The 27309-nt window shown below is 40.8% G+C and overlaps 1 protein-coding gene across 2 annotated transcripts in view; it reads left to right on the top strand.

Annotated features, from left to right (window-relative positions):
• The window catches only part of TTC1 (tetratricopeptide repeat domain 1), a 56867-nt gene that overhangs the window by 23825 nt on the left and 5733 nt on the right, over window positions 1–27309 (top strand). For both annotated transcript variants that reach the window (XM_012505036.2, XM_003268600.3), the window contains exons 3-7: window positions 2039–2099; window positions 3584–3696; window positions 9989–10025; window positions 16329–16477; window positions 17944–17998. In XM_012505036.2, coding sequence (XP_012360490.1) covers window positions 2039–2099; window positions 3584–3696; window positions 9989–10025; window positions 16329–16477; window positions 17944–17998 — 415 coding nt within the window. The remainder of the gene's footprint in view (window positions 1–2038; window positions 2100–3583; window positions 3697–9988; window positions 10026–16328; window positions 16478–17943; window positions 17999–27309) is intronic.

The raw sequence follows: 27309 nt of genomic DNA, 5'->3' as shown, positions 1-27309 counted from the left end.
AGCCTATTCGTTAAGCCTCTCATTGATTCTGTGAGCACTGATATCTTTCCAGTAAACCTGCCCCCTGAAGTTTTTTGCTTAAGACAGTCTTTTGCTTGCATCGAATAACCCTAATCAATACAGTAGAGATCATTACAATCTAAGCATCTTTCTTATGGGTAGTACTAGGTAAATATGGCCATATTCTTATATTTTATTTTTTTCTGAATTCCTTTAGAATAGCCCTTCCCTCAGATAAATTATATCTTAAAATGAATTGTTATTTGTACCTGCTGTGTGTCTGGCACATAGTACATACCACAAAAATTAGATTCACTCTATACTTACATTTTAGTTTCTTCATTGAGATTCATCAAGTGCTCTATTTAATCTACAGTGTAATAATAGGACATTTGGGAAATACCCGGTCTCATCAATAGCATATTGACAAATCTTTTCCAGAGAGAATATTTTTATTTTGGTTCCTGTACTCATCCGTTTTCACACTGCTATTAAGAATTGCCTGAGAGTGGGTGATTTATAAACAAAAGAGGTTGAATTGACTCACAGTTCCACATGGCTACAGAGGCCTCAGGAAACTTACAATCATGGTGGAAAGTGAAGGGAAAGCTGATGGTTTTAAAGTGTGGCACTTGAAAACCATCAGTTCTCGTGAGAGTGAACTCACTGTCATGAGAACAACATGGGGGAACTGCCCCCATGATCCAGGGTCCGTCCCTTGACCCGTGGGGATATTTGGGTAGGGACACAGACCATATCAGTTCCTCATGTTAAAAGGACCAATTGTTTAGGTTCCAGGCTTCTCTTGTGCATGAAATACCCTGCTAACTCTATTTCCTCCCTTTGAAATTACTTAATCAGAAGCTTCAAGAAGGAGGAAAGAGCCCAGCACAGTGGTGTGCACCTATACTCCCATCTACTCAGAAGGCTGAGGCAGGAGGATCACTTGAGCCCGAGAGTTCAAGGTTATAGTGTGTGTTGATCACATCTGTGAATAGCCACTGCACTCTAGCCTGGGCAACATAGTGAGACCCTATCTCTCTTTTTTTTTTTTTAAAGGGACTTTGGTGGATTTTCTGTTTTGGGGGTTTTTGTTTTTGTTTCAAAGCACTGTCAAAAGGTGGCAGGCAGACAGACTCTTCTGGTTTGGCTTGTGCCAGTTATATTGCTAAGATGTTCCACAAAAAAGTGCACACACTCAGCATGTGTCTACTTTGCTTTGCAGGATAACATTCTCTCAGCCTTTGTGTTCGATGAGTTTTTGGCCATCTGTGTGAGTTTCTGAGTTTGAATAAGCTAAGAAAAGAGAGACTTATTTATTTAGGTTTCTTCACATTTTCCTGTGTTCACCTGCTAACAGTATACTGCCCTAATCCTACAGACATGGCTTGTACCCACGAATGTGCTCTCCTAGCATACTGTGTCTCCTTCATGACACAAACCATGAAGGGTTCTTATAAGGATTAAAGTACTTATTTCACAGAAAATAATATCTTATTTATTGAGCCCTTATTTGCTAGTCACTGTATGGGCAGCTTTACGTATATTATTACATTAATCCATTAAACAGTAGTCCATAATACTATTAAAGCTTCATTTTTGAAATGAAGAAACTAAGGCTTAGAAAGATTCTGAAACTTGTCCAAGGTCACATAACTAGTAAGTACTAGAAGCTAGAATTTGAATTTACACTGGTATGCACACCAGTGGGTATGTTATTTAGTTTCATTTCTGAGTAAGTAGAAATTAAATGATACTGTAATTATCATTCCATGCAAAAGATAGAAACAGAAAGCAAAGGACATGCCAAGAAAACCTACGTTTTTTGTTTTAAATGTCAAGAATGCAATTGATAATTAGCCCGATAGTCATGTGTGTTTTTTTCCTCTCTCACTGTACAAGGTTTTGGTGAAACTGATCCAGTTCTCAAAAGTCAGACTGTTGCCTATTAAATAGACTTGTGCATAAGGAAAGCTCACCTTTTTGTTCCCTTATAATAATATTGTGAGAAATTATGTAATTCTCTGATGTCTTTCAGAAAAGAAGAGAAGAGAGCACTAGACTAAAGGAGGAGGGAAATGAACAGTTTAAGAAAGGAGGTAAGATAACTTTCAGCACTGATAATCTGGTCATCTTGACTCCTCATCCTGTTGTAGAGTCTGTGAAGAAACCCCAAAGAACATTTGAAGAAACCCCAAAACCAAACTTCACAATACAGTGTTGCTTCCCAGTACCTTGGCATTTTGGGTTTTTAACCAGGCCAAATTATTCATCTGATGGTGACAAGTTACCATTTGTCTCTTGGCACATGCATAGTCTTTCTGTAATCCACTATCTGTTAGTCTAGAATCAGGGGTAAAACTCTTGAGCTCTTGCTTTGGAAAACACTAACCTGGAATGTTAAAGGTTATGTGCTGCATTGCTGTGAAAGCAGAGTCCCTGCTCCTCACTTGCTGTAGGGCTGTGAAAGTGGCCTGACTGCTCTGGTATGGCCTAGGGCTGCCTGTCCTTTAGTTGCTCTTTGTTTCTTTTTTTTTTTAAATTCTCCAAACTGCTTCAGAAAGGTTGCTCTTTCATGTGCCATTTTCTTTGGATGCTTTAAGTAGGGAGATTCTTCATGTCCTTCTGCATGTTCTACATTTGCTTAGAAATAAGTTGGTGGGGTTCATTCTGATAATTTGGGGTAACTATTTGATCTCAGAGCAAAAGTCTTCTGTCACATTTTGAAGTGTATATGCTTTAGAAATCTAGGAGTGTTAACATTTTCCACTTGTTATTTTCAGGTTTTTGATTTTTTTCTTACTGTTTTCCAAAAGTTACCCTATTACCTGATTTCAGATTTTAGGGGTTTTTTTTGCCTATATATTGATTTAGTAATCATTAATATTTTTTTCTAATAGAATAAATACTTCTAGTTTTGGAAGCATATTTTTTATATGTTAATATTAAATATTTCAAACCTGAGAAAGGAGTACATAGGCAATTTTCTATTAGTATCCTGACCATAATTCTCTTTTTCACCATTTTCTCTTTTAAGGTCTTGATTTAAATATTGATTTTTACATTGTTCCTTTTAGTTCTATCAAATGTCTCTCTTCAAACATTTCACCGATGCCGTTTTAGCCAGGTTGACTGTATAAAAAACACAGCAGATTTAATGAAAACAAATATGTATAATTTTTTTCTTTATCTCAGGCCACGGATCCCAGAGTTTAGTCTCTTTCCTCTGTCCAGTTCTCTAACCTCCTTTGAAAACTCCTTTCTGAATTGCCCAGCCAAATGAAAACTGAACATTGAGGGAATGCCAGGACTCCTGAGTATTGAGGGCTTGTCACTGACAGCATGTTCAGCTGTCAGTTCACCAAGCACAGCCTGTGAGATTGGCACAAGCAAGCACTGTTCCTTTAAAGAGAGAAGGAAAGAGGAAATGAGTTTTACTGCCCCAGACTTAATAGACTGTGACCATCTTTTAACTCAAAACCTTCATCCTATGAATGGAAAACAGTGCTTCTGAGATCCTGTGGAATATAGTAGTATCAGGAATAAAATCATAATGACTACTCATCCTTTATCTTATCCTCAGATTATATAGAAGCTGAAAGTTCTTATAGTCGAGCCCTTGAAATGTGCCCATCCTGCTTCCAAAAAGAGAGGTCGATTCTATTTTCAAATAGAGCTGCAGCAAGGATGAAACAGGTATGTATCTTTGACCTTTTCTTTTTAAAAAGCACATGGACTTGCAGTCTTTTCATACCATAGTTTCTCTCCAGAAACTAGCATAGAGGTTGCTGCCTCCCTTTTCCTGCCCATATATTTCCCTGATGTAAAGGCCACGGGGAGAATAGAAAATCTTTTGAAAAACTTGAGTGAGATTACTGTTAACATTCCCCATTAAAGTAGCTCAGTGAATACCTTCAGGGAAGGAGGGCTGGCAAATTTTTTGCTAAACTAGGGCAGGTTAATGAAGCAATGAGCCAAGCAGTGCATGTCCTAGAATAGCTCTAGATCCTTATTTTAAGCCTCTGGAATTCTAGATAAACATGCAAAGGCACAGGGAAACACTGGTAAAAACTCTGGGCTTTAAAGCATCTTTAAAGACGGTTATTCCCAGGATTCTGACTTTTCTGCTCAGAGTATGAACACTTGGAGAAATCTCCAACAGCTGGGAAAAAGGTACCCTTAAATGCAAAATAGATGTCAAGGAACTTTAAAAACATTTTATATTTCTAAAGGACTGAGAACCTAGTATAACAAGGTGAGTATGGAATAGATGAGAGTACAAATATATTTGTTTTAAACCATGATGGTATTAAAAGTTAGATTTGGGCCAGACACAGTGGCTCACACCCATAAACCCAGCGCTATGGGAGGCTGAGGCGGGCGCATCACCTGAGGGTCAGGAGTTCGAGACCAGCCTGGCCAACATGGTCAAACGCCATCTCTACTAAAAATACAAAAATTAGCTAGGTGTGGTGGTGGGCACCTGTAATCCCATCTACTCAAGAAGCTGAGGCAGGAGAATCGCTGAACCCTGGAGGCGGAGGTTGCAGTGCACTGTACTCTAGCCTGGGCGACAAGAGCAAAATTCTGTCTCAAAAAAAAAGTTAGATTTGTTTCTGATTTGTCTGATTTTCCTATTTAGTCTTCATAATTGTTGGATTGAAATGAGAGTGGGTTTTTTTTTTTTTAAACAATACCACTTTTTAAACTATGGCTACTTACATCCAAAGTACAAAGGATAGGTTATTTAACATACCTTTAAGCAACCATAATGCTGGCTCAAGATTGGGAGTGGCAGTGTTTTCATTTGTTTGTTTAGATCAGATATCTCTTTGATACTGTCTGAAATTGTCAAATGCCTCTACCACAGTCACTTTAGGTGACAAGGTTTTTTTTGTTTGTTTGTTTGTTTGTTTTAAAGGCCCCAGGGCAGGGATTGGGGGGTGGGTGCTTGAATGCTTGGACATGCAGAAAGGTTATGTTTGTTTTTTTTTTTTACCAGAACTTGTATAGGATTCAATCTTCAAAGCAGAGTATTTTTGGAGTATTTCATGTGGCATGAGAGAAGAAATAATTTTAGAGTACACAAACCAACATTTTGTATTAGAGAAAACAAAACAATTGGTTTAACTTTATTTAAAACAATATTCATTAATGTATCCCACCAGCAATCAGAATTAACATCTTAACAGTTTTTACACTTACCTGGAAAATTCTGATCTTTTGGATTTGCTTCTCCATTTTGCCACATTCTTAGACTAGACATTGTCATTGTGAAATAGGATCAAGGATGCGCCTTCAGTATCAGAGGAAATGCACCATACCCACTTGGCTCCTGGGATTTGGGATTCTTTGTTTCCACAGTTGCCCAAGTTATTGATATTTCTAGGTTTGGGGTCGCATAAATAGTCTGGTTCTTGAGTTAGGAAAATGTATGGTCTTGCTAGTATTTTTTCTGTCACATCTGAGGAGAACTCAAAAGAGCATTGCTCTATGATTGTTTCCTGTTCAAAGAATAGTTTTGTTGGTGAAGTTTTCTGTTCTTTTAAGTTGCATTCCTTTTTTTTTTTTTTTTTTTTTTTTTTTTTGAGACGGAGTCTCACTCTGTCACCCAGGCTGGAGTGCAGTGGCGTGATCTCAGCTCACTGCAACCTCCACCTCCCGTGTTCAAGCGATTCTTCTGCCTCAGCCTCCTGAGTAGCTGGGATTACAAGTGCCCACCACCACACCTGGCTAATTTTTGTATTTTTAGTAGAGACGGAGTTTCACCATGTTGGTCAAACTGGTCTTGAACTCCTGACCTCATGATCCGCCCACCTCAGCTTCCCAAAGCGTGAGCCGCTGTCCCTGGCCTTAAGTTGCATTTTTAATACTTTATGAAGACTCTAAAATGAGAGACTTGATAACTTCTAGGATTAGTACCCTGACAAAATTTAAGGAGCATATTCTAAGTTTTTCAAGGAAATGATGGTTTAACTGCTTTAAGAGGTAAAGACGAAGAATTTCTGAAAGGCAGGTTTGCAAGCTCAGCATCCCTGACTCAGCGCCCCTGGCCACACTTCACATTTCATATCTGGAGAGAGAAAAGGTAACCTGGAGCTAGGGCAGAGTTTCAGCTCTAGGTCTTGCTAGCTACACAAGAGCAGAGCCCTAAAAGAATAGGTTCTCTCTTTTTTTTTTTTTAACTACTGTCCTTATACATTGTATACATTGTTTTATATGTATAGTTAGATTTGTTTGTCCTTATATATTGCGTACATTTGTCATTATATATTATGTATATTGTTTTATATAAATATATACCTACCTATGTATAAAAATTATGAAAGAATGGTAAAGTTGTGATTTTTTTTTTTTCCACACACTCCACTTTGGGGACTACCATTGTAAGCAGCAGACAACACCTGGGTCCTCTGAAGTATTAGCAGACTATCAGCCTCAAACAAAAGTTTCTGCAATAAAACTCCATAATTCCTTGATTTGAGGAGGACAGTGGATAAGATGCACTACAGCTTAATAATCACTTCTAGGCACACAAAGAATACCACCACAACAGTTGTACACATAAATTGTAAAGATTTATTTCTATTTCAGAAACTGTGAAATTGTGTGTCGTTGACTTACAGAAATGTGATAAGTTGGAAAAATACTGACTTATATAAAGTTACACAGATTTCTTTACTTTTAGGACTTCTTAGAGTTTTTAATATTTGAACTGGTATGCTGAACACTGAAAGAGAAATAAAAAAAGGTCCCAGATGACCCTGAAACCTTTTTTGTTTTGTTTATTGTGGTAAAATACAGATAACATAAAGTTGGCCATATTACAGTCATGAGTCACTTAACAATGGGTATACATTCTGAGAAATGTGTTATTAGATGATTTCATCATTGTGTGAACATCATAGAGTATACTGACACAAATCTGGATGGTATGGCCTACTACACACCTAAGCAATATGGTATAGCCTATTGCTCCTAGGCTACAAACGTGTACAGCATGTTTCTGCACTGAATACTGTAGGCAGTTGGAACACAATGGTAAGTATTTGTGTATCTAAACAGAAAAGGTGCAGTAAAAATGCAGTAGAAAATATTTTTTAAATGGTGCATCTATATATATAGATATATACACACACACACATATGTATACACACACACACATACATATACCATATATGCCATGAATGGATCTTGCAGGACTGGAAATTGCTCTGGGTGAGTCAGTGAGTGAGTGGTGAGTGAATGTGAAGGCCTAGGACATTACGCTACCGTAGACTTCATCTTACATTTAGGCTTCACTAAATTTATTTTTTTAATTTTTCTTTAATCACCTTGGTTTACTGTGCCTTGTTTTCTTTATAAACTTTTAAATTTTTTAAAACTCTTTTGTAATAACAGCCTAAAACATAAACATGTTGTACAACTACAAAAATATTTTCTTTATATCCTTTTCTGAGTTGGGGCAGGGTCTTGCTCTGTTGCCCGGGCTGGAGTGCAATGGCACGGTCATCGCTGACTACAGCCTTGAACTCCTGGACTCATGCGATCCTCCCACCTCAGCCTCTCCAGGAGCTGGGTAGCTGGGACTACAGACCTGCACTACCACTCCCAGCTAATTTTGTTTGGTTTTAATTTTTTTAGAAATGGGGTCTTGTGTTTCACAGATTAGTCTTGAACTCCTGGCCTCAAGTGGTCCTCCTGCTTTAGCCTCCCGAATCACTAGGATTATAGGCGTGAGCAACCGAGCCCAGCTATATCCTTATTCTATATACTTTTTTCTATTAAATAATTTTTTTTTTTTTTTACTTTTTAAACTTTTCTGTTGAAAACTAGGATGCAAATACACACAGTAGCCTAGGCCTACACAGGATCAAGAGCGTCAGTATCACTTGTCTTCCACCTCCACATCTAGTCCCATTGGAAGATCCTCAAAAGCAACACATACATGAAACTGTCATCTCCTATTATAACAATGCCCTCTTCTGGAATACTTCCATACTTCCTATAGGACCTACCTGAGGCTGTTTGACGGTACACTTTTTTTTTAGTAGAAGGAGTACACTCTTAACATAATAAAAAGTAGTGTATAGTAAATACATAAACCAATAACAGCCATTTATTATCAAGTATTATGTATGTGTTATGCTTTTTTTTTTTTTTTTTTGGAGACGGAGTCACTCTGTTGCCTAGGCTATAGTGCAATGGCACTGTCTCAGCTCACTGCAACCTCTGCCTCCCGGGTTCAAGCAATTCTCCTGCCTCAGCCTCTCAAGTAGCTGGGATTACAGATGTGCACCACCATGCCCAGCTAATTTTTTTGTATTTTTTGTAGAGATGGGGTTTCACCATGTTAGCCAGGCTGGTCTCGAACTCCTGACCTTAGGTGATCCGCCCACCTTGACCTCCCAAAGTGCTGAGATTACAGGCATGAGCCACCATGCCCGGCCTGTGTTATACTTTCACATGACTTGCAGTGCAGTAGGTTTGTTTACCCCAGCATCACACCAACACCTGAGTAGTAGGTTATGCCATGATGTTATGACGGCTACTATGTCATTAGGTGATAGGAATTTTTCAGCTCTGTTATACTTCTATGGGACTACTGTTTTATACACAGTCTATCATTGAAACGTCATTATACAGTGCATGACTATATACGATTCAGTGGATTAAAATACCTTCACAGTGTTATACAGCCAACACCACTATCTAGTTCCAGAACTTTTCCATCATCCTAAAAGGATACCCCACACTCATTAAGTCATCACTCTTCATCCTGAAACTTTTTTTTTATTTTCTGAGATGGAGTCTTGCTCTGTTGTCCAGGCTTGAGTTCAGTGGCATGAACTCGGCTTACTGCCATCTCCACCTCCTGGTTTCAAGCAATTCTCCTGCCTCAGCCTCCCAAGTAGCTGGGACTACAGGCACCCGCCACCACGCCCGGCTAATTTTTGTATTCTTAGTAGAGACAGGGTTTCACCATGTTGGCCAGACTGGTCTCGAACTCCTGACCTCTAGTGATCCGCCCACCTTGGTCCTCCAAAATGCTGGGATTACAGGCATGAGCCACTGCGTCCAGCCCTGAAACTGCTTTTGATTGAATCCTGAAACAGTTTGGCTGACACTGCTGTGAAATATTCTGCAAAATATTTAGTATTTGCTACAGTAGGCATTGTGAGAATATTGAACACTTATTTGAAATAACTTATTTCTGTAATACAAAAATTCCTAATTTCAGGAAAATGGACATTTTAGAGCTGCAAGACATCTTATATAACATCCAGTCTACCCTGCTCCTATTTTAGATGAGACAAACTGAGCCCTAGAGAAGGAAAATAGAATGGGCAGTGTTAAAGAGCAGGTTATTGTCAAAGCCAGGACCAGAATTCAGTTCTTTGACATCCAGTGTTCTTTCCGCTGTGTCATGCTTCTAGATTCAGAAAGTTCAATTAGTTAGATATTTTGTTTAAGAGTTGTGTATTTTTGTTTGATCAGTGGACAAATTAAGGTTTATAACTGAGACTACATGACAAGCCACACTGTGTGTCTGTAGATGGAGCATCTGTATACTTTCTGAAATATACCACTTTGGGGTATGATAGTATAACCACTAGCCAGAGAGGAGGGTTATTCAGTTATTCACGTGTCAGTCATTTGCCCTGTTTTAGGTCACAAAGTTTCTCAATGTTAGCATTCTAATGTAAAGTGTCTTGCAAATGTAATAGGTCAGTTAGAACAATCTTTAAAGACATTTTCAGAAAAAAGCGACTTGAATAAGTGTTACCAGGAGGCCTTTAGATCAGAGCCATCCCCATGTTAATTTTGAATTTTGTCTTGGAAGTAACATTCAGGTTTTTACGTAATTTCTTTGAAAACCATTCTGTATCTCCATAAGCAGTTATTAGTGATCAGATCATGTCATTAAGCCTTTGGGCCGTTAAAATAAAACTAGGGCAATACATATTAATACTGTTTTTCTTTTTAGGACAAGAAAGAAATGGCCATCAATGACTGCAGCAAAGGTACAGCTTTATTATCTTATTACATGTTAACATACAGGAGCAATATGTCAGACAGAGGGGCTTTGGGTCACGTGTGCACTTGTACATGTGTACCCTTCCTCTGGGGCCTTGCAAGAGGTGACTTTATAATTATTTTCAAAGATACTATGTAATAGAGTAACTGCTTTTGAATGGATAGTTCAATCAGTTTCTCCTCTACTGGTAAATACATGAAGAAAAATTCAGTGCTCTAGCCTGGGCAACATGACAAAACCCTGTCTCTACCAAAAATACAAAAGTTAGGCAGATGTGGTGGCATACCCCTGTAGTCCCAGCTACTGGGAGGAGGCTGAAGTGGATCACCTGAGCCCAGGAGGTTGGGGCTGTGGTGAGCCGTGATTATGCCACTGTACTCCAGCCTGGGTAACAGAGTGACCCTGTCTCCAAAAGAAAAAAGAAAACTTCAGTGCTCTCTTGGCAACAGAACTCATGGAATAGAATTTACCTCCTGTAGTCTCTGAATTACTTTCTGTTGAGATTCAAAGTGAAGATCGTAGCTGCTGTTAGAGCATTTGGATCTGTGTATTTTGAGAAGGGGGACAACTGTGATGAGGGACAGTTTCTGTTAGTGAATTGATAGCCTTTTTCAGGTGTCATAATTCTTCCAAACCTACTTCACATCATTTTTTTTTACCCTTTCAGATTCTACAGAATGAATCAAGCCTTTGCTATATAGTATCTAAGTTCTATTAAGGTCTTATCACCCCACTAACTTTTATAGGGACACCTCAGACATAGGGTCACTACAGTTTTTTTGTGTTTTGGGGTTTTTTGTTTTGTTTTGTTTTTCGAAAATTGCCTGATAGGCCAGACAGGTGCCTTGCCTTTCTCACCAACTTCATGTGGAGAATATACATAATCACTTTTTCTTGCGGCTTAGTCTCAGAAGTTTTTCTAGCAAGTCACTATTTTTGTGTTTTCTATTTTTTTAGCTTTTCTTCTTTGGATAATAGTTTCTGGGAGAATTATAGAGTGGAAGAGAACCTTATATGTTACATAGATCCCCTGTCACACTAAGCATGTATTCCCCTGCTGTTACCAAAAAGGGGTCCTGATCCAGACCCCAAGGGAGTATTCTTGGACCTCTCACAAGAAATAATTCAGGGCAAGTCCATAAAGTGAAAAAGCAAGTTTATTAGAGAAATAAAGAAACAAAAGAATGGCTACTCCATAGGCAGAGCAGCAATGTGGGCTGCTCAGTAAAGTATACTTACAGTTTTTTCTTGATTATATGCTAAGCAAGGGGTGGATTACTCATGAGATTTCCAAGAATGGGGCAGAGATTTCCCAGAACTGAGGGTCCCTCCCCTTTTTAGAATATATAGGGTAACTTCTGAATGTTGCCATGGTGTTTGTAAACTATTGTGGTGCTGGTTGGGATGTCTTTTAGCATGTTAATGCACTATAATTTGCATTTAGGGAACAGTGAGGATGACCAGAGGTCACTTCCATCGCCATCTTGGCTTTGGTGGGTTTTGGCCAGCCTCTTTACTGCATCCTGTTCTGTCAGCAGGGTCTTTGTGACCTGTATCTTGTGCCAACCTCCTGTCTCATCCTGTTACTAAGAATGCCTTAACCTCCTGGGAATGCAGCCCAGTAGGTCTCAGCCTTATTTTACCCAGCCCCTATTCAAGATGGAGCCACTCTGATTCAGATGCCTCTGACACTCCAATTTTTTATTTAATTAATTTAGTGCCCTCTCTACTGGCTTTCTTTTCTTTATATTTGGTATTTCCTTATAGTATCTGAATGAAACTGTTTCTATATTATAATATAAAAGACCACTTCTGATCTGTTACCAAGTTGGACTGGAACTAATTCTGAATGTACTGTTTTGTTTGGAGGAAGTTATTTAACCTATTTCCTTTGTGTGAGGATGTGTGGGTTTGGGAAGTTTAAATTAGGAACAAGCTGCTGGTTTTCAGAGCTTCTTTCTCTGTAACCAAATGGTGAAAAAATGCCTCGTAAGCATGATTAGCATGGTATATTGTAAGAAATAGTTCATTTCCATATGAAACAGTTTACTTCCAGCTGCAGCCTGAAGTGTAGGAGCCTTGCCTAGAAAATGAGGGAAAGGAGAAGAAAGTGTTTTCCAACCAAAGTGTTTTCCACATTTATTTTTGGATTTGCCTAAACTAATATTTATGTGGTTAGACATGGTCGTTATGGATACATGCATTGTATTCATAGGCAAATTACATTTATATCAATATAGTTTGTTTTTATCGAGAGCCCCTGACATCCCCTACTCTCCACACACACACACACACACACACACACACACTCTCTCTCTCTCTCTCTCTCTGTCTCCCCTCTCTCAATTCTCTCTCTGTCTGTCTCCCCTCTCTCAATTCATAAACCTTGGCAAAGAACTTAGCTTATTTCCGAGGTCATATTGGCGCTCCAGGGTTTTCATCCTTGACATAAAGTTTGAGTTCATTCTCACCTCAGTCTCCTAAGTAGCTAGGACTACAGGTGCATGCCACCACACCCAGCTAACTTTTTTTATTTTTTATTTTATTTTTTGAGACAGAGTCTCGCTTTCTCACCTAGGCTGGAGTGCAGTGGTGCCATCTCGGCTCACTGCAACCTCCGCCTCCCAGGTTCAAGCAATTCTTCTGCCTCAGCCTCCTGAGTAGCTGGGACTATGGGCGCATGCCACCATACCTGGCTAATTTTTGTATTTTTGGTAGAGACGGGGTTTCACCATATTGGCCAGGCTGGTCTCGAACTCCTGACCTCGTGATCTGCCTGCCTTGGCCTCCCAAAGTGCTGGGATTACAGGCGTGAGCCACTGCCCCCAGCTCAAGGTTAGGGTTCTTTCAGAAAACCTTCTCCTGACCCAGTATTCCCCTTCAATTGCTGTACTATTTATCTGATCCCTTTCATTGAAATAATTGTCTATACTTGGCTGTCTCTACTTTGTCTTCTCCTGTTTTCTCCTTACTTCACTTTCATGGAGCATTTGTTTTATCCATGCCATTGAAACCCATCTTGTAAAGGTCATCAGCAGGTTCATCTTGCTCAATTTAGTAGTTGCTTCTGTAGCCTAACTTTACTTGACCTTACCTGCATTTAATATAGTTTATCATTCCTTTCTCCTTTAAAATTCTCTCTTAAATTTAATGAACTCTATTCGTTTTTTCCCTGCTTCGTTGGCTATTCCTTCTTACTCTCCTCTGTTAGCTTTTATGTCAACCTCAACATTTTGGAAGTCTCTAGATCTTAGTCCAGCATGGGACCCTGTTATTTTTTTTCCCCTCTGTATTTTCTCCCTAAGTGATCTCATTCAGTTCTGAAGCTTTAAATACTGTCTATAAATTAGCACAATGTAGCCATTCCACCTTGTGTGTATATTTCAAAACATGTTATGTTATATTTATGTTTGTTATATACCATAAATATACACAATTTTTATTTGTCATTTTAAAAGTTAAATTAAGACAGAAGGAAAATGCATGGATTTTTTAACCTAAGAAATTAGAGCAACAGGCCCGGCACGGTGGCTCACGCCTGTAATCCCAACACTTTGGGAGGCTGAGGCTGGTGGATCATGAGGTCAGGAGTTCGAGACCAGCCTGATCATTATGGTGAAACCCTGTCTGTACTAAAAATACAAAAATTAGCCAGGCGTGGTGGCACGTGCCTGTAATCCCAGCTACTCAGCAGGCTGAGGCAGAAGAATCACTTCAACCTGGGAGGTGGAGGTTGCAGTGAGCCGAGATCACGCCATTACACTCTAGCCTGGGTGACAGAGCAAGATTCCATCTAAAAAAAAGAAATTGGAGCAACAAAAATGCAATTAAGGGAAACAAAAGGAGTATTTTCATAAAGATAAAAGCCAAAATTAATGAATTTTAAAATATAAAACTAATAAATACATGCCATGTATATGGCAGAGTTTCTGTCTTCAGCTCTGACTTCTGCCCTGTAGTCCAGTGTCCTGCATCCCACTGCAAAGTTGTTCGTTCTTCTTGGATGTCTGGTAGGCACCTCAGATTTAATGTGCCCAGCCCCCATACACACACAAAATTTGCAGTTAGTTTTTTCCATTCTAATAAATGACATTACCATCCGTTCCCTTGCTTAAGTTAAACCTTTGGAGTCATCCCTGATTGTTCTTTCATGCCACATGGCTAATTAATTAATTAGCAAGTTCCATGGGCTCAAATTTAAAGAGATACTTAATCTAATCCGGCTGCTATTTTCCATCTCTGCTATTTCCAGCTTAGACCAAGCCAACATCCTCTCATCTGGACCACTGCATTAGCTTTCCAGCTGATCTCACAGCTTTCAGTCTTGCCCCACCCACCCACACTATAGCCAAAGCAGTCCTTCAAAAATGTAAATAAGGGTATGTCTGAAGCTTGCTTAAACTTTCCAGTGGCTTCTCATCACACTCAGGAAAAAGTCCAAACTCCCTTCCTTGGCCAAGAAGGTCCTCCATGGCCCCACATTTCAGCCTCTGGTCCCCAGCCTGGTAACTCACATGCCAGTTATTCTTGTTGGTCCCTCTTCCTGGCATGCTCCTTCTTAGCCTTTCACATGGCTGGCCTCTCTCACATAGTCCCTCTTCATATTCTGAGACCACTTTCTGAAGTTACCTCATTTCTTGCTTCACTTGCATTTCCATGACCTTGTTTTATTTTGCATTATAGTACTATGACTATTGAAATTATATACCTGTCTATTCTTGCCTACTAGAGTAGCATAAGGCTTCATGGAACACAGACTCTGTCTGTCTTGTTTACCACTACAGCCCAGAGACATACTACATTGGACATATATATTAAGTACTAAATAAATGTTCACAGAAAGCATGATTTTAAAAATTAAGGATAGATTATGAGAAAAGAAAAAAGTTCTAGAGCCAAGACGTTGCTTTTTTGTTTGTTTGTTTGTTTGTTTGTTTTGAGACAGAGTGTTATCTCTCTGTTGCCCAGGCTGGAGTGCTGTGATGCAATTGCCACTCACCACAACCTCCGCCTCCTGGGTTCAACTGATTCTTACACCTAAGCCACCCAAATAGCTGGGATTACGAGCCCACACTGCCACGCCCAGCTAATTTTTGTATTTTTAGTAGTGATGGTGTTTCGCCATGTTGACTAGGCTGGCGGTCTCAAAGTCCTGACCCCAATTGACCTGCCTGCCTCGGCCTCCCAAAGTGCTGGGATTGTGGGCCTGAGCCACCGCACCCAGCCAGCACTGCTTTCTAATAGGAAAAGAAACAACTTGGAAGAAATTAGAAGAAATGCAGTATGTTGAACCAAAACATAGCAAAGGATTATTAGAAGGGCAGCTGATGCTGGATAAAGGAAAAGATATTATGCATCAACCACCTCATAGTGCTGGAGCAGTAGTTTGAGGGTTGAAGGAACAGTGAGGATTTAACTAGAAATATAATCTTAGTACTCAAGACCTAGAAAAGAGAATGATAGTCTGCCACCAGATTGGTTTCCCTTAACTCTTTAATTTGTATCTTCAAATTCTCTCTCACCTAGCCTGGCCAACATAGTGAAACCCCATCTCTACTGAAAATACAAAAATTAGCCAGGCATGGTGGCACATGCCTGTAATCCCAGCTATGTGGGAGGCTGAGGTAGGAGAATCGCTTGAACCTGGGAGGAGGAGGTTGTAGTGAGCCAAGATTGCACCACTGCACTCCAGCCTGGGCGACAGAGCAAGACTCCGTCTAAAAAAAAAAATTCTCTCTCACTCTTTCACTGCGCACTTGAACTCTGTTCTGGCCTGTCCTGGACTGGGTAAATGACAAGTAGGCAAAAACCAGGACTTGGAGTATAGACCAGGATGTGGCAAACTACAGCCACAAGCCAAATCCAGCCTGCCACCTGTTGTTGATAGCCTAAAAGCTAAGAATGGTTTTTACAGTTTTAAATCATTGGAAAGCAAAAGAAAAATATTTCATGATAATGTGAAAATTATGTGAACTTAAATTTTAGTGTCCATAAATAGTTTATTGGAACACACCTAACCTTTTTTGTTTACATATTATCTGTGCCTGCTCTCGTGCTACAATAGTATCATTGAGGAGCTGTGACACAGATGGTCTGTCTGGCCCACAAAGCCTACAATCTTTACTATCTTGCTCTTTATAGAAAAAGTTTTCCAGCGTCAGGTATACACTTGACAAATGACTCTTCCTTTCGTATCCTTGGAGGATGATTGATAAAGGAATCTGATATAGCCAAAGATATGTAGGCCGTTTTTCTTTGTGATAAAAATTATTTCTTCTCTTTTTTACAGCAATTCAGTTGAACCCCAGCTATATCAGGGCAATATTGAGGAGAGCAGAGTTGTATGAGAAGACGGACAAGCTAGATGAAGCCCTGGAAGACTATAAATCTATATTAGAAAAAGATCCATCAATACATCAAGCAAGAGAAGCTTGTATGGTAAAACCTAAAATTTTTAAAATATTTTTCCTTCTATTCTTTGTGTTGCTATCCAGTGAGTCCTAAATAATCCCTTCAGACACAATTAAATTCCATTTCTGTGCTTTTGAGGAGCTTATCAAGATATATAGGAGGCCAGGCACGGTGGCTCTTGCCTGTAATCCCAGCACTTTAGGAGGCCGAGGAGGAGAGATCACTTGAGGCCAGGAGCTCGAGACCAGCCTGGCCAACACAACAAAACCCCGTCTCTTCTAAAAATACAAAAAATTAGCCGGGTGTGGTCGTACACACCTGTAATCCTAGCTACTCGGGAGGCAGAATTGCTTGAACCCAAAAGGCAGAGGTTGCAGTGAGCTGAGATCATGCCACCACACCGCAGCCTGGGCGACAGAGAAAATCATTGAGCCCAGGAGTTGGAGGCTGCGGTGAGCTGTGACTACATCACTGCATTCCATCATGGGCAACAGAGTAAGACCTTGTATCTTAAAAACAAACAAACAGGCTGGGTGCAGTGGCTCACGCCTGTAATCCCAGCACTTTGGGAGGCCGAGGAGGGCGGATCACCTGAGGTCAGGAGTTTGAGACCAGCCTGACCAACATGGAGAAACCCTGTCTCTACTAAAAGTACAAAATTAGCTGGGCGTGGTGGCACATGCCTGTAATCTCAGCTACTCAAGAGGCTGAGGCAGGAGAATCGCTTGAACCCAGGAGGTGGAGGTTGCAGTGAGCTGAGATTGTGCCACTGCACTCCAGTCTGGGCAACAGTGCAAGACTCTGTCTTAAAAAAACAAAAAATACAAATGAATTTAAAAAAGTTAAAAAGACAAATATAGCACTGTAAACATCTGATATGTATCCTTTCAGACTTTTTTCTGTATATATTTATTTGTTAAATTTGTACTGATGCCCTCCTTTAGTGTAGACTTTCTATTAAGAACTGGAAACAGCCAAACAAAACTTTTTTTTTTTTTTTTTGAGAAAGGGTCTCTGTCACCCAGGCTGGAGAGCAGTGGCATAGTCATGGCTCACTGCACCCTCAACCTCCCAGATTCAAGCAACCCTCCCACCTCAGCCTCCCGAGTAGCTGCGACTACAGACACATGCCAACACACCCAGCTAATTTTTGTATTTCTTGTAGAGACAGCATTTTGCCTTGTTGCCCAAGGTGGTCTCAAATTCCTGAGCTCAAACGATCCTCCCAACTCGGCCTCCAGAAGTGCTGGGAACATGGGCAGGAGTCACTGCACCTGGCCCAAACAGAACTTTTGTCTTTATGTAGCGCACATAAATACCACAAACATAAATACTTGGGTTTTTTTTTTCTTTATGTAATAGGATCATAGACATACACTTAACTTGATCTTATTTCCACATTAGGATTCTCGTGTTTCTTAAATTCAAAATAAAGGCAAAGGTTTTTTTTTTTTTTTTTTTTTACCAACCCTTGTTTCTCCTCTTTTCCTCAGAGATTACCTAAGCAAATTGAAGAACGTAATGAAAGACTAAAAGAAGAGATGTTAGGTAAGCTTACTTCTTTTGCTTGATCATAAACAGCTAGGAACCTAGAGTGGGGACATAGTGAATACTAGAGGAGAACACATTGGTTAGAAAGTTTCGGACTCTACCACAGGGCTACTGACTTCTGAGTTATTTTGACCCCAGAGGGGCAGCGTGGCTTAGAGAGGGTATTGGCTTTTTTGGAAACCAGATTTCCTTTTTGATTTTCTTGGAAATTTTTCTTGCCTTCAAGAATTTAAACATAATTCAGTTCGCTGGGATTATGCTTAACGGGGATTTAAAATCCTGGGATACTGGGCCGGGCGCGGTGGCTCACGCTTGTAATCCCAGCACTTTGGGAGGCCGAGGCGGGCGGATCACGAGGTCAGAAGATCGAGACCACGGTGAAACCCCGTCTCTACTAAAAATACAAAAATATTAGCCGGGCGTAGTGGCGGGCACCTGTAGTCCCAGCTACTCGGAGAGGCTGAGGCAGGAGAATGGCGTGAACCCGGGAGGCAGAGCTTGCAGTGAGCTGAGATTGCGCCACTGCACTCCAGCCTGGGTGACAGAGCGAGACTCCGTCTCAAAAAAAAATAAAAATAAAAATAAAAAAAATAATAAAATCCTGGGATACCACCAACCTCGATTTCAGATAACAATTACATAAAAACAGTTTAGTTTCTTCATCGAATAATCACTCCTTGAGGTTCATTAGGATGCAGTCAAGATCATGAGAATTTTTATTTAGAAAATGGCACTCAAAGTCCCTTTAGTGTTTGAGAACACATGAGAGGGCAGGAATTAGGAGTAAAGAGAAAGAAGACTGGGGGTAGGGGTAGGGCAAATGGATTCATTTGATCCATGTTTAGTTATTTCTTGTATTTGCCAAAGCATTTTAGAGTTGGAATCAGAGAACCTCCCACGAGCAATCTGCTTGAGTAAGAGGAGTGAGGGTTCCTAAACACAGACTTAAGTCTTTTCCACTTGTAACCTGTCTGATATTTCGCTGGTCAAGATCTGCCATGTATTTTCCTTTTTGAGTATTTTCTAAATCTGTTGTTTGAATTACATTTTATAAATTGCAATCATGTGGCCCTAAAGGAAAAATCATTTAAAATAAATTGAGCCTGTCTGGCATTTATGGCCTTCAGACATCAGCATCCAGATAATGGGAACAAATTTCCCAAAGGATCATTCTGATAGCCAAGTTGATTGAGAGGAGGCCATTAACCTAGACTATCCAGAGACATCTGGCCCCTGCCAGGTAGACTCAGACTGTAAAGATTGCTGCTTCAGATTCAGGATAGCTCTGGAGCCTTCCCCAGATTTTCCAAAAAAGGGAGGGGGTGGGGGAGCTTTTCCCCTAATTTACATATTTAATTAAACTTGGCCAGGCACGGTGGCTCCTGTAGTCCCAACACTTTAGGAGGCCAAGGTAGGAGGATTGCTTGAGCCCAGGAGTTCGAGGCCAGCCTAGGCAACATGGTGAAACCCCATCGCTACAAAAAATTAGCCAGGCATGGTGGCATGTGCCTGCCCATAGTACCAGCTACATGGGAGGATCACTTGAGCCCAAGGGTTAGAGGCTGCAGTGAGCGATGATGGTGCCACCACACTCCAGATTGGGCAACAGAGCATGACCCTGTCTCAAAGAGGAGGGAAAAGAGCATTTTCTCACCTATTTTTACTAACAATGATGCTCTATTTTAGAAAAAACAAAAAACAAAAACAACTGTTTGCATTTAGTATTTGAATTTCTTGCTGAAAAAGATGACTTTGTGAATGGCCATAGTGCATCTGGAAGGCATTGGTCTCTTAGTCCATTTTTTTAAAGCCAGTCCAGTAAAGGGACTGGTGCAAACTGAATCTTACTGCCTATTGTTAGTTCCAGATGAAATTAAAACTTCCATTTGTCCTTGTCTTTATAAATTCTAATGCACCAGAATTTTCTGTCTCCAAGGCTTTGGGTTTTTCTTTTGTCATTCTCTTCATTTGAAAAAATTCAAATTGAATTCATTCCCTCAGTTGCTTCTAAAATGAATTCACCTGCCATTAGACTTAACCAACTTAAGTTGCTTTGTAAATAATGTGTTGTTACACATGTGTAGTTTGAATGGCTATATTCCTTGTTTCCCTTAATGAGTATAAAAATCATGAATAAGATACTACTCTAGGTGTTACCCCACAATAGATAACCTAGAAGAGAGAAATCACTCTTTACATGGCATTTCAGCCCCCACAAGAGCTTTTCTGGTATTCTTTCCTCCTTGATACAGATGAGGTAACTTCGGTTCATGTTCTGTGAGATCCCTACAGGCTAGACATTCTGAATGCAAATTAATATCACTTAGAAGTTCTGAGCAAGCTTTTCACAGTAGACTGCATGATCTTTATGCTAGTTCCTGTTAAAATGATGGCTTCTATGGAGAATAAGCAGTTAAAAATTTTTTTAATTGGGTAGTGTGGGCTGGGTGTGGGGGCTCACACCTGTAATCCCAGCAATTTGGGAGGCCGAGCCCAAGAGTTCAAGACCAGCCTGGGCAACATGGCAAAATCCTGTCACTAAAAAAATTAGCCAGGTGTGCTGGTGTGCACCTGTAGTCCCAGCTACTTAGGAGGCTGACGTGGGAGGATCACTTGAGCCCAGGAGGTCAAGACTTCAGTGAGCCACAATGATGCCACTGCACTCAAGCCTGGCTGACAGAGTGAGACCTTGTCTTTAAAAAAAAAGAAAATTATAAAATCAGGTAGTGTGATGCCTATGCCTATAGCTTTTGTTCTTATTCAGGATCACTTTAGCTTTCAGAGTCTTTTGTGGTTCCATACAAATTTTAGGATTTTTCTATTTCTGTGAAGAATGTCATTGGTGTTTTGACAGGGATTACATTGAATCTGTAGATCACCTTGAGTAGTACAAAATGGGTTTTTATTCAGATATGTTCAGTATTCTTTAACTTCTTTTTTCTTCCATCTCTGTAATTTCCTTTTCATTAGAAAGAAGAGCTATGTACTCCTTGAGGGAAAAAATCCTGATAGGAATTATTAGTGGGTAGAACAATTATTTGCTTTGCCCTTTCTAGCCCGTCATTTATAATCTTTAGAAAAAGAGACCCAGGGTGGCCATTAGTCCTAGTGGCACAGTCCTTGCTGATCACAGAAGATGATTATGATAGCGTCAAGACGATCACTTGAGGAAAGTGGTCAGCAGCTGGAGTGGGGGTTGGTTGTTTTTTGTTGTTGTTTTTTGGGGGGTTTTTTTTTGGTCTTTTTCTCTGGGATAATTAGCCTCCCAGCCATAATAACCAAGGAATGTCAGGTTTAAAAGGACTTAAGGGTATGTGTGGTTGATAGTGTGATGAGATGGAAATAGAGACCCTGGACATAGCATCCCAGGAGGCTCAGAGCATTTTTGAGGAGCTAGTCATTGATGGTTTATTTGCTTTATCCCTAATGGAATGATTTCACAGTTTTCTTAAGTAGCTGGAAAAAAAGTTGGCTGGGTACAGTAGCTCATGCCTGTAATCCCAACATTTTGGGAGGCCAAGGTGGGAGGATTGCTTGAGTCCAGCAGTTCGAGACCAGCTTGGGCAACATGGCAAGACCCCCATCTCTGCAAAATCTTTAAAAATTAGCCAGGCGTGGTAGCACAAGACTGTGGTCCCAGCTACTTGGGAGGCTGAGGTGGATTGCCTTAGTCCAGGAGGTCAAGTTTGCAGTGTTATGATGGTACCAGCCTGGGCAACAGAGCCAAGACCCTGTCTCAAAAACAAAAAAAGAAAAAAGAAAAGAAAAATCTTATGTGAAACCACAATATAGAAAAAAAAAAAGTAGTGTTTTATATAAATGCAAATGTACGATATAGCATTTATAATCAGAATAATCAGGTTAGTTTGAGGAATGTAAAGATTTGAAGTCAGGTTTCATATGGCAGACACAGCCTTTATGAGTATATCTAAGCCTTTATGGGTATATTTCATTGTTTCAATTTTACAGTAGTAAATTTTTTGCTCACATAGGTAAATAGGAAAAAAAAAAATTTAAAAGTAAAACTGACGAGACACTTTCAGCTACCCTGAAGCTCCTCTGCTCAACTGTAAGATACTTAGGACAAACTCCCAGTGTTACTGCTCTGCCCTCAGGAGTCCCTTGAGAAGTGTGGCTGTGTCACCTTATGGGAGGAGTGCCTTCTTGGGGGTTGGTTCTTTGCATATGAGTCATTATTTATGGCAGCCATGCTGGGAGGGCAAGAGGTTTGTACTGGGGTGATGATACAGGTCTCCAAACAAGCTTTGATTCCAAATAGAAAAGAATATAGGGTAAACACATCTGTCATCATTTGCAAGTTATTTTATCCTGTACGCTGGCCCAGCCAAGAAGTCTTTCAAGCAACTGAAATTGTCAATAAAATCTGTATGAATATATTTTTGGTTCTTCCTTGATCTGTCATCTCAGTTTATTGAACTATAAGGTGGCAGATAGAGTCATCTACTTTCTCCAAAAAGTAATCTAGGCTGCGTGGGCTACTTTTCACATTGTCTAACAGGGAAGCCCTACCCAGGCAGCTTTATCCCTCTAATCACTAGAGATGGGTGTTTACAATTCATTTTTTAATATAAGCTCTCTCATCAAGATTCTAACCACCAGCTGTAAAGCAAGTCAACCTTTTGGGGCTGCATCTCAAATACGGTGCCCAGAACATCAGCACCTAAGAACCTGCCAAAAATGCATGATATCAGGCCCTACCCAGGACCTACTGAATCAGAGATTTAAGATGGAGCTCAGCAATCTAAGTTTTAACCTCTCAAGTGTTTCTGATGCACACTCAACTTTAATGACCCTGATGAGTTGAGAGACAGAGTGTAGAGGCAGCTCAGGTGAGGGGTTAAAGGCCAGAGGAGGGCATGGCTAAGAGGGGCGTTCAGCTCTGCTCCGAGAGACACCTTCTGAGCAAAAGCAGCCATGGCACTGAGTTTTATCTTTTCTTCTTTGTGTTGTAGCTGCAGCAGAGAAAAACTAGAAAGCAGACATTTCAGAATGTGTGGTCTTCCATTTCACTAGACTTCAGATCTCAGCTGTGTATTTGGACAAATTGCCACTGGAGGAATAGAGTCAGTTACATTACCACTTACTGGGTGTGCAGGGGATACCAAGCTTCCCTTGCCCCAGGTCCTGGGTAGGGAGTAGGTCCCAGAACACAAGTATGGCTTGTGTTCTGACCATTCCATGAGATGTTGCTCTTCCTACCTTAACCAAGAGCTGCCAGGTGCCTATCCCCACCTTGACCTAGAGCAGCTACTTGAAACTTACCTACTTCCCTCAAAGAAACCATAGACACAAAGACAGGGCATTGCCCCAGTAATCCACCTTCCTTTCACCAGCACCTGCTGCTGCTCCCTGCCCTGGCCACTCTGGGACACATGTGGGCCTTGTTCATAATCCAACCCAGGTTTTCCACTCATATCTTCACTTTCTAGGAACATATTCCTGGTGTCCTGATTCCTAGAGTCACTCAGTTGTTCACTCCTGGCCACTAGCAATCTGATGAGGGCACATTGTGAACTGAATTAAGAATACCATCCGGAGCTTGTCATGGTGGCTCATGCCTATAATCCTAGCACATTGGGAGGCCTATGTAAGATAATTTGAGCCTGGGAGGTCAAGACTGCAGTTGAAGAGTTCAAGACCAGCCTAGGCGGCATAGCAAGACCCTGTCTACAAAAAAATAAAAAATTAGCCCGGCGTGTGGCATGTGCCTGTAGTCTCAGCCACTTGGGAGGCTAAGGTGGGAGGATTGCTTGAGCCCAGGAGATCAAAGCTGCAGTGAGCTGTGATGGCACCACTGCATGCCAGTCTGGGCACAGAGTGAAACCCTGTCTCAAAAGAAAAATATATATGTATCATCTTGTATGAGTGCCATATTCAAGAGCTACATATGGAGTAGAATTAACATGTCATTGCCAAGTTCAGCATATTCTTCTGGCTATACCTGGACATTGTGTGCTTTTCTGCTTTGCAAGTAGTAGAAGGTCCTAGAATCAGCTCCCTCACTGAGGCTCACAAGAAAGACTGACTTGCTACCACCCCTCTTAAAGCTGCTGAAGCCATACATGTAGGTACAGAAACCCAGAGTCTTTTTTTTTTTTCCACGTTTCTCTTGATTACTATTCTGCCTGATATCTGTCATTACAGACTGTACACTTGCAGGATTTTGCACTCCGACCACAAGAAACCAATTCCTTGTTGTGGTCGGTTGTCCCTCAGTAGAGAATATCAGTAGATTTTCAGTGCTTTGCTTTTGTCTTCATTTCCTAATTGCTATCCTGAGGCTTCTCTTAGGAGAATAGTTCCCACTCCTTTGAAAGTTCTTGGTAAGGCTTCTTTCAGCCTTCAAATTTACCCAAGGTCTAATATAGGCATACCTCAGAGATGTTGCAGGTTCAGTTCCAGACCAACACAATAAAGCAAGTCACAAGAATTTTTTGGTTTCCCAGTGCATACAGAAGTTATGTTTATATAATACTATAGTCTACTAAGTATGCAACAGCACTGTATCTACAAAAAAAATTTACATACCTTAATTTTAAAATACGATATTGCTAAAAAATGCTGACAATGAGCTCAGCCTTTAGGGAGTTGTAATCGTCTTGCTGCTGGAGGGTCTTGCCTCCACGTGGATGGTTGCTGACTGATCAGGGTGGTAGTTGCTAAACATTGGGGTGTCTGTGGCAGTATCTTTAAGATAGCAAGGAAGTTTGCCGCATCAGTTGATTTTTCCTTTCATGAACGATTTCTCAGTAGCATGCCGTGCTGTTTGATAGCATTTTACCCACAGTAGTTCTTCTAGTATTGGACTCAGTCCTCTCAAACCCTGCTGCTGCTTTATCAGCTAAGGTTATGTAATGTTTGGGGTGTGTCACAGAGCCTCGTTCTGTTGCCAGGCTGGAGTGCAGTGGCGCAATCTTGGCTCACTGCAACCCCGCCTCCTGGGTTCAAACAATTCTTCTGCCTCAGCCTCCCAAGTAGCTGGGATTACAGGTGCATGCCACCACACCTGGCTAATTTTTCTATTTTTGTAGAGATGGGTTTTCACCATGTTGGCCAGGCTGCTGTCGAACTCTTGACCTCAAGTGATCCGCCTGCCTCAGCCTCCCAAAGTGCTGGGATTGTAGGTGTGAGCCACTGTGCCCAGCCAGTTTATGTAATATTCTAAATCTTTTGTTGTCACTTCAACAATGTTCACAACATCTTCACCAGGAGTAGATTCCATCTCAAGAAACCACTTTTTTTGCTCATCCACAGCAAAGTTTTGAGCAAAACTCAAATGACCTCCTCGTTCATTTGAGTTTTATCATGAAATTGTAGCAATTCAGTCACATCTTCAAGCTCCACTCAAATTCTAGTTACCTTGTTATTCTCACCACATCTGTAGCAACTTCCTCTACTGAAGTCTTCACCCCCTCAAAGTCATCCATGAGGGTTGAAATCAACTTCTTTCAAACTCCTGTTAATGTTGGTGTTTTGACCATCTCAGCAGCCATAGCCATATGAAGTGTATTTTTTTTTTCTTTGAGACAAGAGTCTCGCTCTGTCACCCAGGCTGGAGTGCAGTGGCACGATCTCGACTCACTGCAAGCTCCACCTCCCAGGTTCACGCCACTCTCCTGCCTCAGCCTCCCGAGTATCTGGGACTACTGGTGCCCACCACCAAGCCCGGCTAATTTTTTGTATTTTTTAGTAGAGACGGGGTTTCACCGTGTTAGCCAGGATGGTCTTGATCTCCTGACCTCGTGATCCACCCACCTCAGCCTCCCAAAGTGCTGGGATTACAGGCGTGAGCCACCGCGCCTGGCCAATGAAGTGTATTTCTTAAATAATAAGACTATGAAGTCAAAATTACTCCTTGATCTATGGGCTGCAAAATGGATGTTGTGTTAGGTTTGAAAACAACTTTAATCTCCTTGTTCATCTCAGAGCTCCTCAGTGACCAGGCGCATTGTCAGTGAGCAGCAGTTTTTTGAAAGGGATCTTCTTTTCTGAACAGTAGGTCTCAACAATGGGCTTAAAATGCTCAGTAAATTATTCTATAAATAGATGTGCTGTCATCCAGGCTATGTTGTTCCATTTCTAGAGCACAGGCAGAGTAGATTTAGCATCATTCTTTTTTTTTTTTTTTTTTTTTTTTTTGAGATGGAGTCTCGTTCTGTCGCCCAGGCTGGAGTGCAGTGGCGCAATCTCGACTCACTGCAAACTCTGCCTCCTGGGTTCACGCCATTCTCCTGCCTCAGCCTCCCAAGTAGCTGGGACTACAGGCACCTGCCACCAGGCCCGGCTAATTTTTTTGTATTTTTAGTAGAGACGGGGTTTCAACGTGTTGGGCAGGCTGGTCTAGATTTACTGACCTCGTGATCCACCTGCCTCAGCCTCCCAAAGTGCTGGGATTACAGGTGTGAGCCACCGCGCCTGGCCGATTTAGCATCATTCTTAAGGGCCCTAAGATTTTTGAATGGTAAGTGAGCACTGGCCTCAACTTAAAGTCACCAGCTGTATTATCCCCTAACAAGAGAGTCAGCCTGTCCTTTGAAGCCAGGCATTGAATTATTCTTTCCTGTTGCTATGAAAGTCCTGTATGGCTATATGGCATCTTCTTTCAATATAGTGCTGTTTCATCTACACTAAAAACATGTTTAGTATAGCCACCTTCATCAGTGATCTTAGCGAGATCTTCTGGATAACTTTTTGCAGCTTCTGTATCAGCCTTTGCTGCTTCACCTTGCACTTTTATGTATGGAGATGGCTTCTTTCCTTAAAGCAGCTTCCTCACTCAACCTTGGTAGGATTGAAGAAAGTTAGGGCCTTGCTGTGGTAATCCAAGGCTTTGGCTTAAGGGAATGTTGTGGCTGGTTTGATCTTCTATCCAGATATCTAGAACTTTCTCCATATAAGCAATAAGGCTGTTTTGCTTTCTTATTCATGTGTTCATTGAAGTAGCACTTTTAATTTTGTTAAAGTCTGGCTCTTCCTTTTACTTGAACATTTAAAGGTCATTACAAGATTATTAATTGACCTAATTTCAATATTCTTGTGGCTTAGGGAAGAGGGAAGCCTGAGGAGAGGGAGAGATACAAGGAAATGGCTGGTCAGAGGAGCAGTCAGAACATGCGCCGCACTCATCAATTCAGTTAGCAGTCTTACGCGGGTGCAGTTCTTGGCACCCCCAAAACAATTACAATAGTAACCTCACAGATCATTGATTACAGATCACCATAACAGATATAAGAATAATGAAAAGGTTTGAAATATTATGAGAATTACCAAAATATGAAAGAGATATG

This window comes from Nomascus leucogenys, chromosome 2 (assembly GCF_006542625.1).
Source record: "Nomascus leucogenys isolate Asia chromosome 2, Asia_NLE_v1, whole genome shotgun sequence".
NCBI lineage: Eukaryota > Metazoa > Chordata > Mammalia > Primates > Hylobatidae > Nomascus > Nomascus leucogenys.
The sequence above is the reverse complement of the archived record's forward strand: the minus strand, read 5'-3'. Positions and strand labels throughout refer to the sequence as shown.